Source organism: Leptosomus discolor, chromosome 22 (assembly GCF_034619465.1).
Source record: "Leptosomus discolor isolate bLepDis1 chromosome 22, bLepDis1.hap2, whole genome shotgun sequence".
In the NCBI taxonomy this organism is placed as follows: Eukaryota; Metazoa; Chordata; class Aves; order Leptosomiformes; family Leptosomidae; genus Leptosomus; species Leptosomus discolor.
Window position 1 is genome coordinate 4959745 of NC_141412.1, and position 19551 is coordinate 4979295.

The 19551-nt window shown below is 61.6% G+C and overlaps 1 protein-coding gene across 3 annotated transcripts in view; it reads left to right on the forward strand.

Moving 5' to 3' along the window:
* The window catches only part of IGSF9B (immunoglobulin superfamily member 9B), a 39360-nt gene that overhangs the window by 709 nt on the left and 19100 nt on the right, over window positions 1–19551 (forward strand). The window contains exons 2-12 of one of the 3 annotated variants that reach the window (XM_086476922.1): window positions 7216–7413; window positions 8559–8705; window positions 10233–10384; window positions 11538–11655; window positions 12451–12592; window positions 12718–12869; window positions 15313–15455; window positions 16321–16461; window positions 17300–17416; window positions 19075–19167; window positions 19275–19425. In XM_086476922.1, the coding sequence (XP_086333048.1) occupies window positions 7216–7413; window positions 8559–8705; window positions 10233–10384; window positions 11538–11655; window positions 12451–12592; window positions 12718–12869; window positions 15313–15455; window positions 16321–16461; window positions 17300–17416; window positions 19075–19167; window positions 19275–19425 (1554 nt within the window). The remainder of the gene's footprint in view (window positions 1–7215; window positions 7414–8558; window positions 8706–10232; window positions 10385–11537; window positions 11656–12450; window positions 12593–12717; window positions 12870–15312; window positions 15456–16320; window positions 16462–17299; window positions 17417–19074; window positions 19168–19274; window positions 19426–19551) is intronic. The other 2 variants (XM_086476923.1, XM_086476924.1) reach the window with 2 other exon arrangements.

Here is a 19551-nt window from a genome sequence, read left to right on the forward strand (position 1 = left end):
CTGGGTGCGGGGGGAGCGGTGGGCAGTGTGGCCCCCGGCTGGGGCCAGAGCGCAGACAGGGGATGGGCGAAACGTTTCTTGCACCCCCGTTTCTTCTCCCAGCCGGGAGCAGCTCCGAGGGGCGCAGGCAGCGTTTGCCCTTCCCTGCAAGGGTAGCCCGGCTCAGCAAGGAGAAATGCAAAAAGGGTTTCGGTGCCTCCCCCTGCAGCGCCCCGGCCGCCGTGCCCGTGTGCTCCTGACTGCGGGTTTGGGGGTGACTTTGCTCCCCGCTCGCCCGGGGGAGGCTGTCCTCCTTCCCCTCTACACTGCAGGCTGTCTGCTGCGCTGGGGTAAACTGAGGCACAGGGTTGTCCAAGGTCAGGAGGGAGACAGTGGCGGGGAATAACCCTGATTTTCCTGCTCTGGCTTCTTTTCCTTCGGCTGTCAGCCCCCTCCTTCCCCGCCAGCCATCCCTGCAGGTAGAAGGGGAGCTGCCCGCCCCTGGTGCAGCACTGTCTCCCATCCCTGCCGCCGGTACCTCGCTGGGTACAGGGTGGTCCCTGCACCCCGGTGGTCCCGACCCGGGAGCTGTGCCATGAGTGTCACTGAGCCCTGTCCCTGGGGATGCGGTGGCTGCCGGCAGCAAGTGATGCCTGGATGGCAGCCACCGCCGCTCCCCGCGGCGTGGGGGAACGCTGCCTCGGTGGGTGCGGGTGGGCTGGGAGGGGGCACCTCCGCACACGCCGGGATGCTGCAGCCCACCCTGCATCACGGCGCTCCACGAGCGCGTGGGGTCACCTCTGTACCCTGCCACGGTCCCTTGGCATCCCTGCCTGGCAGCCAGCTCCTCGGGGGCCAGGGGGGTGTGTGTGAGTGTCAGGATGGGGCTGCCCTTCTGGGGGGGACGGGGCCCCTCTTGCTGTCGAGCAGCAGCCGGCTGCTGCCTGCCTGAAATGCATCCTGCGGCGCGGCGAGGCGGTGGTTTGCAGCAGCGGTTTGTAGAGGGATCCTCTGCCTCGGAGAGGAGCAAAGCAGCGAGTTGAGCGCCTGGGAACTTGGAAATACCCTGGAGCCACTCGGATGGGGCTCCCGAACTAGTACCAGGGTGGGTGGGTGGGTGCCGGGGACCCCCGGTGCGGGGGTGCTGCGCGTACGGAGCGGCGCGTACGTGATGAATGAGCGCGCCGTGAGTAATGCGTGGGTGGGCGGCGGGCGTAGCGGGCGAGGGGGCGCTGCGGGCCGCCACGGCCCCCGCGGGAGGGCTGCGTGGGGACGGGGACTCGCCTTGGCTGCTGCAGCCCCTTGGCCCCGGCGCCGTCCCCTGCTCCTGGGGGGCTGTCACCCCGCATCGCTTGGGGACAAGGCTTCGGAGCAGGGCTGGGGCTCACCACGAACCGATGCTCTCGCTGGGGCTTTTCTGCTGGCCGTGGCCTTCCTCGCCACGCTGCTGCCACCTCCTCGCCGAGCAGCGGCGGTGGCCCTGGGCAGCCCTCTTGCCTGGCCTGGCTCTCTGAGGGCTTTCCAGGCGCTAATCGGCTCAGAGAGGGAAGGAGGGTGCGTTATCCCCTCTTACGGCGTGGGGGAGGAGAGCCGGGATGTGACCGTGCTGGGAGTGGGTGTTGGAGGAGGGATCCGGCCTCCTGGCATTCCTGGTGGTGCTGTGACGCCGAGGGGCTTTTCCTCCCTCTCCCACGAGCGTGACGCGGTGCCGCACGGGGATGCTCGCGGATCCGGCCGGCACGGTTTGCGGAGGGAGGATTCGGCTTCGTGAGCCCCGGGCGAGGGCTCCCATCGAAGAGGTTCCCCCCCGGACGCCGCAGCAGGTGATGCTCATGGCGCTGACCTTGGCTGGTCGGAGCGGCTCGCCATGGCGGAGCCGGTGCTGCATCCCCTGCTCGCTCCCGGCGCAGAGCCGTCGCACGTGAGGGCTGGTGCCTCTTCGGCCGTGGAGGAGTTTGGACAGGGATCCGCCGCCTTTGGCACTTGCTGCTTTGGCCCCGCTCTCCTCTGGCAAGGGGATGGTTTGGCACTGGGAGTGGCCAAGGGGGTTGGCCCAGCTCCCGTTTCCATCTTTCCCCAGAGGATTTCTGTTCTTCTGGACCTGTTGGATGGGAGTACGCGGGGCAGGGAGGGACGTGCGCGTCTCGGTCATTGACTTGGCTTGCCGGAGGGTTTTTGCGGTGGTGCTTTCCCAGCTCAATTGCCTTTTGACTTGGAAGATGCAGCTTTGCTGGTGATGGGTGGACCCTGCAAGTTCCTCTGCAGCAGGATGGGTTAGCTCCCATTCACCTCCAAGCCTCCTTCTTGGAGGTCGTGGCTTCAGGCTGGAAGAGAAGCCCTGCAGATGGGTGAGCAGCGGGTCCGGCCTCGTGCTGTGCCAATGGAGGAGTCCTTCCTTCTCCCTTCCCCTGCGGTAGGCATCTCCCGAGCTGGGGGCTCGGAGCGACCAGCTGGCCTCGGAAAAAACAACTCCCTCCCTCCCGCTTCTCGTTGGAGAGGCTGGCGTTGGTGGGAGGGCTGCCTGAGCCAGGAACAGCGTGATTCAGGAGCTGCTGGCGGGCAGCTCGGAGCGCTGCCTGCATCCCAGTTACCAGTCGGAGGGCTGTGAAGGCATCGGGGTGGTACGCGCTGCTCCGTGGGGAAGGGCCATGCAGACAACCTTGTCCGTGGATACCGGTGCAATGTGGGTCTGGATGTGCTGAGTTGGGCTGGGGGGCACAGCGCCCCAGCAGCACGCTCTGGGTGCAGGAGGTCTCCCCTGGGAGCAGCTTCAGCTGCAGCATGCTGCTGCAGCCGCTCGCTCGGCCCCGTGGCGCGGGGAGCACGCAGGTAGCTCCTGGTTGTTGCTGGGAGATGATGGCTCCCAGGAGGCGGCTGCTGTGCGGCGTGTGGGGATGCTCTGTGCTGGGCTGGTGGCGTTTAGAGGGAGGGGACACCGGGGTGACTACGAGGAAGTAGTTTCCCTGCACCCTCCATCTCTGTGCCTCCCTGAGCGCTGACCTGTGCTAGCCCATGTGCTCGCCGAGCTGCCACCCACCTGGGCATGGTCCCACCAGTGTCATCCCGGGGAGTGGGGACCCACCGTGGCGGGTGGGGGGCTGCCGTGGGGCAGCACCCCAGGCATGCCTGCTCCCCTGGGGGTGCCAGAGCAGCTGCCTGCCTGCGTGGGGATGGTGTAGGTGGTTCCCCCAGGACACCCCTTATCCCTGGGGATGGGGTTCGAAGTCACCATCTTGCTGTGACTGGGGCGCCAAGCCACCCCTCGCAGCTAATCCTGCTCCTCCGCTGGCCCCGCATGACCTTGAGGCATGTCACTTGACCTGCGCGTCGCCCTCCATCCATCTGGAAAATCGGGTTTAAAACGCAGGAATCGCGCTGAAAGCCCAGATGCTGCTTTCCAGCTGGGGGAGGGGGCAAGGGCTGCGCTCCCAGCCCCAGGGCCACCTCCTGCCAGGGGACAGGCGGTTGCTTTCAGGGGGCTGTGTGTACCCCCCAGCTGGGCAGGGGGGCACCGAGCCTTGCGGTGGGGTATGCAGCCCCCACCAAGCTGTTGGGGGGGGTCTGGTAGGGAGGTGGGGGGCAAGCAGATCTCCTGCCCACCCCATGCGCTGCTTCAGCAGCTCGGGTCCCTGCAGCGGGTGGTGCCCGACCCGCACCCAGGGCTGCGGTCGCTGCCCGCCTTGTTTCGTGGTGCTGGCTGCCTGCTCTCCATATGCCACGCTGGTGGCCTTGTCCTCAGAGATCCCCGCCGTGTCCCGCCTCCGCCGATGTGAGCGGGATGTGTCAGAGCAGATCTCGTCTCCGCTCGGCAGGGAGGAGAGGTCCATGGGCTCGGGGCCTCGCGCCTGCTTCCTCGGCCGTCCCCATGGGAGGACGGGGATGGGGATGAGTGCTTGGCGGGGGGGGGGCGCGCAGGGAGCATTGCAAGCGGATAGTGGCGCCTCTGTGCCCGTTAGCAGGCTGCAAGATGATGGTGGGTCGGGATGGGATCCCCTCTCTGACCCCGGCCACCGCCACGTCCTTCTCACAAAGCATCTGCAGGAAGGGTCCCGCTTCAGCGAGTGTACCTGAGATGCTGGATGCCACCCGTTTCACCGCCTCCCGTGTCACCTTCTGTGTCTGCTCTTGGGACGGGAGGAACTGGATGCCCAAACCTGGGCGAGGGTCTTCCCAGCCTCAGCATCACCATCTTGGGGAGCCCCACGGTGGCACCGTCTCTACGCAGCAGCAGCCTTCCCTCCTCTCCCTTTGGGATGCTGTTCAACTCCACCTCCGCATCTTGTATTCTTGCCTCCTGGCACGCGGCGTGCTTTTATTTTTCCTGGATCTGCCTGGATGACGAAGCCTGTTGATTACTTGTTTTTCTTTACGAGGCGTCCCCCAGCTTCGCGTGAGCTCCCGCACAGAGGAGGGATTTGGGGTTTGCGTCCCCGCTGTGGCTCCCCGATGCGGACCCTATTTCCAAACCGCAGGTTAATCCTTGAAACCCCCCTGAACTTGGCTGGGAAAATCAAGTGGGTTTAAAAATACCTTGTCTGTTTGCGCTCTGTGTCTTCTGGCGTCTGCGGATTGTTTTCAAGCGTTTCCCCACAAATGTGGGGGTGAGAAACACTTCTTTGAATTGAGAGCTGCAGTCTCCGTCGCTTGCGTGCCTTCAGCGGCCGGGACTTGGAATGAAAACCTGGTCAGGGCTGAGAGCACGGGGTTAGTGGTTGGGAAGTTGGGGAGACCCAAGGAGGAGGTCTGTAAAACATGTCCCCGCTGCTTTCCTGCTGTCTCTGGAAGCGGGGATGGGAGGGCACGGGGGGCCGGTGGCGGGGCGGGTGGGTGGCAGCTGGGGAGAGCTGGGGGCCGGGTAGCCGCTGTGGCTGCCAGTTGGCCGTGCGTGTGGGGAGGTGATGCTCAGCCGTGCGTGCAATTCCCCACCGGCCTTGCGATCAGACACCGGCGCTGAGAGCTGCCGGGGCTGACCTATTTTCCTTCACCCGGGCGGCCCTGGCCAGGCGTGGGTCCAGCAGAGCGGCTGGCTCGTCCCCTCCCCAGGGACGTCACCCACCAGTTTGCTGGGGAGCCAGTCAGGGGATCCCAGCGTAGGGCTGCGAGCGTGATTCCCTGGTGCCCGTCCCCGGGGCATCTGGGCAGCCTCTTGGGCGGCGTGATTCTCCAGCTGGGCAAGCATCAGCATCCCAGGCTCCGTTTGGCGTTGAGGAGCTGAAAACCAAGATCCCACCTTGGTACCCAAGGAGCTGGTGGGCTGGGGCAGGCAGGGGGCTCGGGAAGGGGTTGGGGTGCTGTCTGCTCCATCCTCTGGTGCTGGTGGAAAGCAAGACTGTCCCTTTGAAGGCGGTGAGCTGCTGGGGACCCGCTCGCTTGGCGAGGCGGCCGGGGAAGCGCGCGTCCTTGGATGCTCTTGAGCGGCACGTGACGGCTCCTGTCCCCGATCGGCGCAGGGGGGCCGTGGGCAGGGAGTGGGCTTCCCAGCCCCGCAGCACGGCTCCCCGGATGGGTGCAGCAGGGTCCGGATGGGCGCTCGCAGCTCTTTGCCGGGGCGGCAGGGGAGGGCTGACACCGTCCCCGGTGACAGGGTGCGAATGCCTGAGCTCGTTGGCGATGCAGCGATAAGGGGGGATGGAGAGGTGCAAGAGTGCTGTCAGGGCGGTGCGAAGCGGGGGGGGGGGGGGGGGCAGGAGCAGGGTGCGTGTGTGCATGCATGCATATCGCACGTGGGTGCACAGCAATCCCCCCGCCCAGATGGGCTCCAGGCCGGTACGTGGCGGTGCAGGACCCCGTAGTGGGGCCGGGTGCCTGCAGCAGGCGTGCAACGCAGCGCCTGCTCCTTGCGGATGGTTCGCAGCTTCGCACCCCGGCATCGCCATCCCCGCTGCCACCCGCCAGCCCTCCCAGTTAAGCAGCAGCCATCCAGCGCCGGCGCTTGGGCACCGAGGACGCCTGGCTGGCCGTCGCTCCTCTGCGGTGGTGCAGCCTGCAGCGGGGAGGGGGTTTTGGCCGTGTCCAGGGCTGCCGGCAGAGCCCGTTCCCTTTCCCACAGGGGGACTCGGTCGGTGAGCCCGTGGGGTGGCACGACACGGGCCTCTTGCCGGTACGCGCTTGTGCCGGAGCCAAAAATAGCCGGTGATGCTCGGCTCCGCGGCGGGGAAGCGGTGATGTCACTCGCCGCCAATCACCGGCGGCCCAGAGGAGCAGCGCGGAGGAGTGGGAACGTGCTTCCCCGAGCATCCCTCCCTGAGCATCCCTCCCCAAGCATCCCCCCCGGAGCAGGTGGTGGCCCCGTGCGCTGGGAAAAGGGGGGGCCCTTTCTTGATGGGAAGGGAGACGTGGGCCTGCAGTTTTGGGGACCCTCCTCCTTGGTTTCGCTCACCTCCCTCCCCCCCCGCCCCCCCCCCCCAGCCCTGGGTTTCCCTCTTCCTTGCTGAACGCTGTGCTGAGGATGCAGCTTTGCTGCTGATGGCGAGAGCGGGATGACGCCAGGCTGCAGCTGAGCGGGGAGGCATGGCCGGGGTGGAGCAGTGCCTTGGGTTGAGGCTGAGCCCAAAGCCCAGTTTAATTACCCCAGCCAGGGGCCGGGAGGGAGGAGCAGGGTGCCAGACTCGATGTGCAGGTTGTAGCTGGGTTTCAGGCCTGGGGCTCTTGGGGGATGCCCGAGGACAGGCAGGCTTGGCTGGAGCATCGCTGCTGCGGGGGCTTAGCCCGCCCTGGGATGGCACACCGGAGCTGGGGGTCGGTGGTCCCTGCACGCTCGGTCCCGCTCACCAGATGATGCAAGGGCATAAGCAGGTCTGCAAAAGCCTTTTCCCTGCTGCAGGGATGCCAGGCAGCACTGGCGGTGCTGCTGAGTGGGGAGCAGCGCTGGGTGTGCTCCGTGCGCCCCCTCTGCTGAGAACGGGGTGTCTCCAAAACCCCTGTGGTGTCACTGGGCACCACCCTGGCCCTGGCACAGGGGTTAGGATGCCATCCTGGAGCAGTGGATGCTGATGGCCACCGTCCTGAGACCTGTGGTAGCTCGGGGTAGCCCTGGAGCTGGGTGGAGGGGCTTGGGGAACCCCTCTTGGTTTTGGGGCAGGGGAGACCTGGCGGCTGCCCTCAGTAGAACTAGGTGGCTGGGGACGGGCATTGCCGCCGCTGTGGCTCTCCTGGGGGTCGCGGTCCTCCAGCTAACACCAATGCCAGCGTCCGGCAGTGGGATCAGCCGCAGTTTCTCCTTCTGCTCCCTCACAGGTGCCCTCGGCTCAAGGGAGGAGCCCGAATTCGTGACCGCTCGCGCTGGCGAGAGCGTGATCCTGGGATGCGACGTGATCCACCCGCTCACGGGGCAGCCCCCTCCCTATGTCGTGGAGTGGTTCAAGTTCGGCGTCCCCATCCCCATCTTCATCAAGTTTGGGTTTTACCCTCCCCATGTCGACCCGGAGTATGCCGGTGAGTGTGGGGGTACGAGGGGGCTGTGCCGGGTTCCACGCCGCAGCACAGCCTGGGCTGCACGGCTCAGCTCCATCCGCTCCTCCATCGGAAGCCGCGCGGGCTCTGCTGCTTGTTGCTCGCTTTCCACCCAGTTGGTTTTAATTAAGCAGCAGTGCTAGGAAGCCAGCTGGGCTGCGTGGGACGGGAGCAAGCGAGGCAGAGAAACCCGGGGTGACGCGTGGTGGCGGCGGCAGCGGCTGCTGCTGCTGCGCCCCAGAGCAGCTGTGAGGCTGGGGAGGGATGCTAGGAGAGGGACGGTGGGGATGGAGCCAGGGCCACGTGCCAGGTAGAGGTGGCAGGTTGGAGCTGCAGAGCCCATGTGGCTGCTCGCCAAGGTGCCACCTGCCTCACGTGGCTAGCGGCTTCTGGTGGAGCGTCTGGGCTGGGGACCAACCCTAAGTGTGGTGGCACGGTCGAACGGACCTGTTTCCAGATGACATTCCCTGGGGACCGCTGTCCTGAGGACCCTCCCTGGGTCTTACCTTGTTTCTAGGCTCTGTGGGGCTTTCCCCAAGTTGGTCCCCTGGGAAATCCTGCAGCAAGGAGGGTGCTGGCACCTGAACCTGGGCTGAGCCCTGCCAAATTCAGCTCATGCTTGAGCAGAGCCAGAGCCCAGTGGCCGCTGGGCCAAGGTGGAGGTTCGGGCTGCTTTGCTGTCGGTCCCGTTTCCCTGCACGCAGGGTCAGCCCAGGGCTGTGATGCTTTTTGGGAGGCTCTCAGGCTGGGGAAAGGCTTTGGGGCGCGCCTGCTTGCCGGCCGTACCACCACCAGCCCCTGGCTGGGAGCAGAAGGTCGGCATCGCTGCGGGCAGATGCCGCTCGAGGCACCTTGCCCGGCCGCAGCAGGTTGCCCTGCCCTTGTCTAGATGGGTGAGCGTGTTGCTGGCCAGCTGCAACCTGCAGCGCCATGCCGTGAGGCTCGACCAGCCCCAAAACTGGGGATGGTGGGGCTCTGCCTGGCCCCAGAGCTGCTGCAGCTGCTCGGTGCCTGCACCAGGCTGGGGTGTCCCCTGCAGCGATGCTGGGGGGGGGGCTGGTCTGGTGCTGGGGTGCCATGGCACGGGGCTGGGGGCCACGGAGCCGACGGCTGTGCTCTCCCCGCAGGCCGGGCCAGCCTGCACGACAAAGCCTCCCTGCGCATTGAGCAGGTCCGCTCCGAGGACCAGGGCTGGTACGAGTGCAAAGTGCTCATGCTGGACCAGCAGTACGACACCTTCCACAACGGCAGCTGGGTCCACCTCACGGTCAACGGTGAGCTGGGCACGACGGGGGGCAGCACCGGCAGGGCGGGCGGGGGGGGGCTGTGGCGTCGCCGCGGAGCTGCGTGCGGTGAGGAGACGGGTTTCCCTTGGGTTTCTGATGGACGCTGGACCTCGATGGTGTCTGCCCCTTGCAGACAAGCGAGCCCAAAGCCATCCAGGCTGACTGCTCCAGCCAGGGCGTGACTTAAAAAGGGACAAACTTTCATTAGGAATCCTGCAGTTCAATTATGCGGAGCTTGTTTAAAGGAGAGACATCAAGAAATGGGGCTGGGAACAACTCTCCTCATAACAAACAGATCAGAAAATCAAATCTTTGCTTTCTTGAAATGCAGATTTACTCAAATTACTTTTTCATTTTATTAAGGCTGCATATTAAACTAATTAGCAAATTGTCATTCTCCACATCAGGAGAAGTCTTTATTTTTAGCCCAGCAGCAGGGCTGTGCCTCTCCTGCTGCAGTGGGGTGGCTGGAGAGGAGATGTGGGCACCGGCAGTTCCTCGCTGGTCTCGCCTGACCTTGAGCAATTAATTTAACCTTTCGGGGGGATGGCTGGGCTGCGGCACGCAGCAGAGCCACCTAATTGAGCCCAATTAGCGAGCAGGAGCTTTGCAAGCCGGGCCGTGCGGCACACCAGCCCCGTCCCTGCTTGCCGCCCTGCCTTGCCCCTGCCTCCTTTCCCTCTGCCTGCTAATGAGCTCAGAGGCTTGGGAAGGAGGGCGAGAGGGAAGTGAGAGGAGGAGGAGGAGGAGGAGGATGGTGCCTGCTTCACCTCCACCGCCTGCACAGATCCTGCAAACCACCAGCCTGAGAGGCTGGAAGTGGTTGTCAGTGCCCTGGCTGCGCTGTCCTGCCCTGGGCTTGACCTGCTTTGCAAAATAGAGTGCTTTTGGGGTTTTATGCAGGGTGGGGCACGCAGGGCCTTAATAACAGAATAATAACTGTAATCCTCCTGGCCCAAGGAATTGCTTTCAGGGGGAAGGCTGTGGCTTTCCCCCAGCGCATTACAATGCTTAATTTTCTTAGGGGGAAATAAAAATCATTTGGGGAGAAACAAGATATAATTCTTTTTCTCCTCGAGCAGATTAAATTGCCAACCTGTCTTCCTTGAAAGTGGGCTTTAACAACTGCTGGTAATTAGGGGCGGGCTGTAATCCTGCCAGCCTCTTTAATCAGGAAGGAGCCTTTCGATCTGCACTGCGGTGTTTTCCCATGTTTTGACAATAGCAAGTTAATGTGCAATGTGGGGGGACACGTGGTGCCGTGCCCTGGAGCTGGTGGGGAGGAGAGGGGACAGGGCTAGGGCGCAGTGTGTCATGGAGGGGATGCCCTCGGGGACAGCCCCTGTGACAACCGCTGTTGTCCCTGTCGGGTGGTCCCAGCCCTGCCACGGGGACGGGCGGCGTGTCCCCCGTTTGCAGGCAGCAGCCTCCCCTCTGTCCCCGTGCCCCACTGGCAGACCCACAGCGTCCACGGGTGAAGCTGGGGGGTCACGGCGCTCTCCCCCTGCCCCGCAGCTCCCCCCACCTTCACGGAGACGCCGCCGCAGTACGTAGAGGCGAAGGAAGGCAGCAGCGTCACCTTGACCTGCATGGCGTTCGGGAACCCCAAGCCCATCGTCACCTGGCTGAAAGAGGGAGACCTTTTGGGTGCCAATGGCAAGTACCAGGTAGGTGGGTGACGGGGGCTTGCAGGGGCTGCTGAGGGGGCTCCCGGGTGCCCCGTGGGCATGGGGACGGTATCGATGGGGCCATGGTGGCGGCAGCTCTGCCGTGCTTGGAGCTGGGCGTGCTTTCTCAGCACTTCTCCTTGCCGAGATGCCCTTTTCCCCCCAGTCTCTGCTGAGCATCAGCATCTCACGCTGCCTGCCCCTGGGTGCAGGCTTAGAGCCCCCCGCCGGGCATTTTTAGGACAGCCCCATTCCCTGCTGCTCCTTGGGGACTCTTGTCCCGGGCGGCTGGTTGCCGTGCCAGGTCCTGGAGATGGGGGTGTCCCCAGGCAGGGATGGGTGCTGCGGGGCTGGGGCAGGGGGAGGTTTGGGCAGGGAGGATTTTTCCCCTTTGCCCAGGACCCTCTTTGAATCCCAGAGGCTCCCGGGCAGAGATTCCCCCTGAGCTGTAATTGGTAAATCAGGCATTGGAATCAGCGCAGGCACTAATGAGAGTAATTAGGAATCATTTGTTGCTAATTGAAATAGAAGGATGAGGCAGAATGAGGTGGGGGGAAGCCTGGCTGGGAGCAGGACTCCTTCTGCTTGGGGGGGCTGCTACCCTGGGGGTGATGGTCGCCTGCCCGCCTTTCTTTGGCCGTGTCCCTGGGGAGGAGTTGAGCCGCTCCTCTTGCGGCTGTGAGGGGGCCCCGCAGGGAGGTTGGTGGCTGAGCTGGGGTCTCCCCCTCGTACCCCCACCCCAGGGGTGGAGCGGGTCCCTTGGGAGCAGGGGATGTTCCGGCAAGGCATCCTCCTCCTTGTGAAACGCTGATGGTGCTGGGGCACTCGGCAGGAGCGGTTTGGAGTCTGCCGCCTGCCAGTCATTTCTGCAGGAGATGAATATGTTGCGAGGGTTTTTTCGTTTGGTTTTGGTTGTGTTGTGTTTTTTTTTTTTCCTCTTCCCCTTGGCGTCGAGCGTGTGTTGGTTTATTAATATCTGAAGTCTTGCAGAGCGGGGAAGCCCATTTCTCATCCGCCCCTAAAAGCACCGGCAGCTCCCTGCCATGGGAAGCGGGGAGGGAGGGAGGGAGGGTGCTGAACTGGGGCTTGGGTGCATCCCCCCGCCCCTGGCGGTCCCTGCCTGCGCTCCAGGGTCTTCCCTTGTTGTCCCCAGGTGAGCGACGGGAGCCTGACGGTGCTCTCCGTCAGCCGGGAGGACAGGGGTGCCTACACCTGCCGGGCGTACAGCATCCAGGGGGAGGCTGTGCACACCACGCGCCTGCTCGTTCAAGGTGAGATCTTCCACCCGAGGCCCTCCTCAGCCCTTGGTATCCCTGGGGGGCGCTGGGAGGAGGCTTCATGGGGGGAACTCCGTGGACCACAGGGCTGCAGTGCCACCCCGAAGCGACCCGCAAGCCTTGTGGGCTCGACGTTGTGCCTGCGGCCTCGCGGCTTCACATCCCGTTTGTAGGATGGAAGAATCCACTTAATTGGGGCGCTGCAGCGGCCGTGCCGATGAGCAGCTGGGCCCCGATGGCAGCTCGGTTTTGTTCAGGGAGCGGGGAAAAGATTGAGGCTGTCACAAAGCGCCTTGTCAGATAGCGGTGATGCATGGCAGGCCTCCCGCTCCTCACTCCTTCTTTTATTAAATAAATCTTTAATTAGGTCAACAGCTACCGGCAGAGAGAGGAGCGTGGGGTGTCCTCTGCTCTGCTTTCGCCATGCTGGCGAGCTGTGGATGCTCGCTGCCAGCTCCAGGCAGTTTGCTGTTTTTCCCACGGGTGATGCGATCCTGGAAATGCGCTCGAGTTGAAGGGAGGCGTGAGCTCGTGTGCCCTGGGAGAAGCAGAGCCATGCGCCAAGGGTGCTGCAGAGATTAGGGGAAAGGGTTTGGGAATAACAGGGCCACCGTGCTGCTCGAGGTCAGCCCCTGCACCCCATGATCCCAAGGGATTCGGGCCACCTCTGCCCCGGAGCCCTCCAGCAGCAGCTCCCAGCCAACGACTTTGTGATGGAGCTGAGCCTGAGCAACCTTGGTGGGGATATCTGTGCTGGTGGGGGTGACACTTCTCTCTTTCCCCCTCCAGGACCTCCATTCATAGTTTCCCCTCCGGAGAACATTACGGTCAACATCTCCCAGGATGCGCTGTTCACCTGCCAGGCCGAGGCGTACCCCGGGAACCTCACCTACCTGTGGTACTGGGAGGAGGAGAACGTCTACTTCAAGAAGTGAGTTTGCAGCTGGCAAGGCACTGTGTCCTCCTCCTTCTGCTCCCAGATCATGTTGGGGCCACGAATGGGGTGGGCTTTGCCCTTGGGTCTCCCTGCCATCCTCATCCCTTCTTCTCTGGCAGCGACCTGAAGTTGAGGGTGCGGATCCTGATTGATGGGACGCTGATCATTTTCCGTGTCAAGCCAGAGGATGCTGGAAAATACACCTGTATCCCCAGCAACAGCCTGGGCCGCTCGCCATCGGCCTCTGCCTACCTGACGGTGCAGTGTGAGTGCGGGCAGTGGGGCCTGATCCTGAGGGGTGGGGCTGGGATTGATAATACCTGGTGTTGAGGCAGCCCCAGAGGCTCTGTCATCCCGGTATGATACTAGGAGGCTCGGGTTGATGTGACAGCAGCCTTTGGATGAGCACGCAGTCATCCTCAGCAAAAGGCTGAGAGCGTCCCCCGTGTGCTCGTAGGGTGGGGACAACAAGAAAGCGAAGAGCCTGAGCATCCTGGGTAGCACCTCTCGGCCGGTACCAGTGTCCACCTTTGATATAAGGGGTTTTTGACTAGGTGAGCACCTTCCCACTGCTGCTCTTCGTCAGCCGCGTCGCGTTGGGCAGGGAAACACCAGATCAGGGCTCTCTGTCTCGACTACCTGCTTGTATTTTTTGGTGTTTATTATGGGGGCTGGTTCCCACGGTGTGGTTTTTCTGTGAGCTTGGTAGCTTTGTGTGTCATGTTTTTCAGGCTGTAACTGATCTAAACAAGCAGAGGAGAAGGGGCTGTAGCAGGAGCGTTGCTTCCCACGCTTGTTCTCGCCGGCTCCCCGGGCGGTAATGGGTAGTGTGCCACCGGCGTCCTGTGGCATTCGACAGTAATGGCCTCAATTGCTGCCACTCGCAATTGCAACGTTGCTCTGCTGTAAAAGGCTGCAGCGGTTTTATTTTGTAATGAAAGACAGGCTGGAGCGAAGCGGGCTCGCGACTTTTGAAGGCTGCCTTAGAGCCGCTGCTTGTAGACTCAGGGCTGGTTAGTGGGAAGGCCCACGCCGGCAGGGAGCCGCTGTGAGAAGGGCTGGTAGGTCGGATCGTTTCCCTGGGGGGATGGATGAAGGGGCAAGGGGACGATGTGACTGCGGCCGTGCCCCGGCAGAGGCGTGGTTCGGGGCTCGGATTGGGCAGCTCTTGGGAAAGCGTGCAGCCTCAGGCCATTAAATCTGCCCTGTCGCTAATCCAGGACCACTCGTCAAGGCTGATAGCTGTTAAAAATAGCTCTAATGGCAGGAAAAAACAGCGTTTGGACAATCTGCCGCTCAAGGCTTAGGCGCGAGGAGGAGTGCTTGGCTTTTTGTGCTGCAAACCCCTTTCCTCCGGAGCAGACCTCGTCTGTCCCAGGACTGATGCCTCACGAGGGAGGCGTCCCCGCGCACCGAAGCAGCCGTCGGACGGGGACAGGGCTCTGGGTCATTAGTGAGCCGGGCTGGCCACCAGCCAGTGACCTAGTAGTGAAAGGCTCGATCCCATTACCCACGCTGGAGCCCTTGATTACATTTCCTAAGAGGCGGAGTTAAGCGGAGGGGGGTAAGGCCCACTCCATATGCGGCGCGTGGCAATCTGGGTTACGGTGCCATTGCCGGGGGCGCGCAGTTCCAGGGAGCGGTCGGGGTTATGTGTTTTGGCGGGGAGGGAGCAGAGCTCCCAAACTTGGTAGCTTTTGCCGCGAGAAAGCCATAAGGAGAAGGGCACCCCTGCATCCTCCCTCCCTTACTCCTAAACAGCTTACCTTCACCCCCGGCTTTGTGTTCTTGCATCAGCGGCGCAGGGATGCTGCGCCCCAAAAAAATGCATTCATCCCTTAATGCAGCGTAAGCCCCGTCAGGATTTTCCCATAACCTCACGCTGCCGGTGTCTAGACGAGATTGTAGAAATACTCGCTCTTCTTATTAAAAGTAACTTTTTTTTTAAAAAAAAAAAGCTTCTTATTAAAGAAAGTCTAGATTCTCTCCAACCCACTCGCACTTAATTAAAAAGCTCTTAGAAGCACTGTTAATGACACATTCTAGACTGGAGGATTGCGAGACGCCTCGCTGCGTGGGTGGTGCAGCACGGGGGGGGGGGGGGTTAGGTATGTATTTTAAGCTTTTTGCATCCTGTTGGAAAGGGCGGAGGTGGCTGATGCTCAACACGACCCAGCCTCGACGAGGCTCGCGCCGCGAGTACAAACAGATAGGAGGTAAAGGGCTCGCGGCAGCCGGGACACGGATCCCTTCTGCCATCCCGGTTGCTGCAGTTGGTGTGTTTTAAGGCTCGGGAGTCGAAATAGTTCTCATGGCTGGTGTGCAAAACCAGGCTGCAGGGCAGGCGAGTGGCTTGCCGGGTGTGCACCGCCCCTTGCGTGCGTCCCGCGGGCTGGGTGTGATGGAGCAGCTTGGGCTTCAGCAGGGCCCAAGTCGCTGTGGATGTGGGAGCAGGCGTACTTGATGTTTCTTCTTAAATGGAAGTTTTAATGAGCTCCAGGTAGGAACATCCTGGGCACGAGTAAAGCCTCCCAGAAATGCCAGGTATTACAGCAGATTCGTGTGTAGCTAGCCTGGAGATAACAGCCTGCAGGAGCCAAGGTGGTGTTTGGGTTTGGAATTCATTATACAAGTGATGTAGATCCTGCAAAGCCAAGTGGTGGGGAAGAAATGGGCTCTTTCCCCACACTAACACGGTGCTGCTGCTCTCCCAGATCCTGCCCGCGTGGTGAACATGCCCCCTGTCATCTACGTTCCCATCGGGATACACGGATACATCCGCTGCCCGGTCGAGGCAGAGCCCCCGGTCACGCTGGTCAAGTGGAACAAAGACGGACGTCCCCTGCGAATCGAGAAGGTAAGGAAGCCCCCGGGGAGGTACACATGGGGACACGGAGGGGTTCGGACCCTTGTGTCCTCTGCAAATGCCAGTGAGTGTCACCGGGCGCCCTGTGGGTCCAGCCCGCCTGCCAGAAGAGAAGCAGTCCCGTGGGTGGGATGACACTGCTTATCCTTATCAGCTGTGGGCAGAGTTAATTTGGGTTCTTGTGTGGAGCCCAGGGTGCTTGGAGACACGCTGTCTGCATCTCCCAGACCTGATGCCTGCTTCCCTCTAAAGTCACCTCCTGATGGCCCTGGGTTTTTTTCTGATGACAACTGATGGTTCAAAGACTCTTTTAACAACTCTGTCTTCCTATAATCGAGGTTTGAGAGTCTCAGCAAGGATATTAGCCATTAAATATTTAAAGAAGACACTCAGTATTTTAAAGTTTTTGCTTAAATATTAACGATCCAAAGCTTTAATTCCATTTAAAAGTGTTGCTGGTCCTTGGTGCCCTCTGCCCCATGGGTGGAGTTGTCTCCTTGGTACCACCAGGACGAGTTCTACTTAAGGTGTGATAGATTCTGATATTGCATCTTTTGGGGTGCTTGAGGAAGCCTGTGTGTGATAGGGAGGAGAGCAGCCGCAAGGTAAACCTGCGTGTCGTTGGGTGCCTACAGAGCACGGCAGCCCTTCCTGGGAGGGCTTGGGATGGGCCTGATATTGCCCACGTTTCCTCTCCCTGCAGTGGAGGAGCTGGCTTGGATGCTGGCAGTTGAATTGGGCATCTCCTGACGACGTGACAGCCACCCGGGGTGTGGGTGGGGGGCTTGCCTGAAGGGAAAATAATAAGCTGCGGTGGGTGTAGGATAAGTCAGCTCCCTCTTTCTCATTGCTGCAGTATACTGGCTGGAACCTGCTGGAAGATGGGTCAATCCGGATAGAGGAGGCAACCGAAGATGCTCTCGGCACTTACACCTGTGTGCCTTATAACGCCCTGGGTACGATGGGCCAGTCTCCCCCTGCCCGACTGGTACTGAAGGTAACTTGCCTGCTAAAATCCTTGCTCTGCAGCCAGCATGTCTGCTGTTGAGTTGTGTCCTCCTATGCCAAAAAGAGCCCTCGGGGTTGTGCGGGGTGCTGGAGTCCCAGACCAGGCAGCGGCACGGGTTTTGGTGCGGCCTGAGTCACGGCTGGTGTATGACGAGCGTAAGGCTTTGGTAGCGCTGGACCAGGGTAGTTGGAGGAAACATGTGCCTGGGATGGCCTTTTTTGCCAACAAAATGCTTAGCTCTGCTGACCTGGGCCTGGGTTCACGGAGGATTTTAATAAATGGATGATTTGAGCTCTAGAGATGCACCACGTGCTCTTGCTGCGTGCGGAGCCCGAGGCGTACTGGGCTTCCAGTGCAGTTCCCTGGGCGGCTGGGGTGGGAGCTGCTGCCTCTTCCTTCCCTGAACAAAAAGTCCCGTGCTTGCGAGCAGCAGTGATTCATGGTGTCTCGCTGAGGTTCACGTGATAACGCTTTGTGTACTGTAGACACACACATCCACTAAGGCGGCTGTGGAGTCAATGAAATCGGATCGGTCTGATGTGATGTGGGTGGTTTTTTTCCTGTTTACCTCCTTAAAAACTTAAACAAGGTGCCCTAGTGCAGCAGCTCTTCAGAGAAAACTCTCCTCTGGGTGTATAATTTGGTGTACCACAGAGCCTCCTTGGTGCGCGCTCTCCACTGTGGCTTTCCTTGCAATGCCTCAACCTTACCCAAATGACCGATTCGGTTGTTTTGGAAAAGGGCTGGTTTTGGTGCTGGGGAAGCTGCTCGTGTGCAGTGGGAGTTGGCACGGGTTGACGCTCCTTGCCTTTTCCCTTGGCTGCAGGACCCCCCCTATTTCACGGTGCTACCAGGCTGGGAGTACAGACAGGAGGCAGGGAGGGAGCTGTTGATTCCTTGCGCTGCTGCTGGAGACCCCTTTCCCATCATCGCCTGGAGAAAGGTACCCGGCCTGCCAGACAAATCTGCAGTGCCTTTGGCTTTTGGTGAATATTGCAGACAGAGAAGCCACACTCTGTCCCGGTAAGAACAAACTGCAGGTACAGCTGCTTCGCTTTGGGCTGAGCCACTGCCGTCCTGTCCCGCAGGTGGGTGGGGGAAGCCCGGCTTGTGGCCACCGAGTACTTGAGTCCCGTGAAACCATCGTGGCAGCAGCTTCAAAGCTGAGTGCTGCCCCTGCCCCAGTCCCCCTCGTCCTTGCCAGCGCTGCCCGCAGGACACCCTTCTCCTTGCCTGCCGGCGAGGTGGTCACTGGCAGGACACGGCAGCCCCGGCGATGCTGTTCTCGTGGTGGGAGGGGATGTGCCGCTGGAGCATGTCTGGGGGTCTCTTGGCTGTGTTTTGGCAAGGGGCTGGACCAGTCGGCGGCTGCTTTGCTGCCCCGTGACTTTGAAGACCCTGGGAAGAAGCTGTTTTAATGATGCTGGACTGGACATAATGATTTCAGGATGTCCTTTTCTGTAGCGCGGCGTGGGATCTGGTGTGGTGGCGCAGCCTGGGAGCAACCAGGGCTTTCCAGTCCTCCTCCAGCCTTCCCTTCGCTTCCCACCTTCACTGCTCCTGTAGGAAAGCCACCGTGCAGGGCACCTCCTGGGCTCTTTGTCCTGCTGTCGGGATCTTCTCTCCAGGCCTCCTGTCCCCTTCTTAGGGCCCCTGGGAGTGACCAGGGTCCCTGCAGCACCCAGTGGGCACCGTCCTCAGTCCTTGCGGTGTGAGATGCTGTTATCTCTTTGAGTTCCTTTTACCAGCCTGAGAAGGACCATGACTCACACAGATTGCAAGTGACCTACTGGAAACTTGTTGGCTGTTTAGTCTTTTTGTCTGTCTTACTTTTCTCCCCATCCCCACCCCACCCTCACCGTTCTTACCTTTCTTTTCAACCCCTCTTGTGCCCTTCCACTGGTGGTCCTCATGTCGTGACTCTGGGCTTATCTTCCCCGACTCCAGTTGGGGCTGGCTTGACCTGGGCTTGGTTTCCCAGTGCCAGCAGCAAGCTCCCTCACTCCCCATCAGCCCACCAGTGCTGACCAGTCTCTTGAAGGACTCCTGAAGATTTGGGCTTGGCGCTGGTAAACCCACGTGCCCGTCTGCTCCTCTGCTCATCCTGCATGGCATCGAACCGTGGGTCCTGCTGTCAATCAGCAGAGACCCCTGCATGACGAACAGCTGAAGAGAACTCAGGACAACGTGGGATTTGCACAACTTTGACTGATGGGTGTAGACACGAGTTGTTAGAAGATCCATCTTTCTGGTCAGCTTGAGAGCGAGCTCCTGGGCACCTCCATGCACGCCATCCTCCCGTGTCCCCATGGGGCCCTTGCTGCCCAAACCTCTGACATGCAGGGTCCTGCCTCTCCTCTGCCGCTGGCTGAGGGGCAGTTTGGGCATCTCCTGGGGCAGGCGGTGTCTTCCCTGGCCTGGGAGGGTGTTTGCTGGGGGCGGCCGGTGCGCCTTTCTCCGCCGTGGTTTTCAGCTTTGGATGCCGGAGGTTGAGCTCCGGCGCAGGGCTTGGTGTCCGTGTGAGTGCCCGTGGGGTTTTCCTCTTGTGTGAGTGCTCGGCATCAGCCTCCCTGACGCATGCCTCTCGCGTTGCCCCGCCAGGTCCTCTCGAAAACGGGGGAACCGGCTGCCTTGCCACGACTGGAGAGACCAGATCCCTTGCCGGTGGCCGGCGGTGTCCCCTGGCCCGCGCAGGTAGCTTAGTGACCCCGCTGCCGCCTCGCCCGACCCCGCAACCTGCTTCTGAGTCGTGGTTTTTTTTTTTCTCTCTTTGCCCGGCTCCCCTCCGCTCCTTGCCCAAGGTAGGGAAGCCCAGCAGGAGCAAGCACAACACGCTGCCCGGCGGCACCCTGCAGATCCGCTCCCTCGGCAAGGACGACCACGGCGAGTGGGAGTGCGTTGCCACCAACATCGTCGCGAGCATTACTGCCAGCACCCACCTCACTGTCGTAGGTACGGGCAGGGCGGGGGGACGGGTCCCTGGCTAGCGTCCCCCGGGCAGTGTGTTGGCCAGGCAGGAGGGGGGGATGCTTCCCGTGAAGAGCAAGGTCTCCTTTAAATGTTATTTGCTGGTGAAAC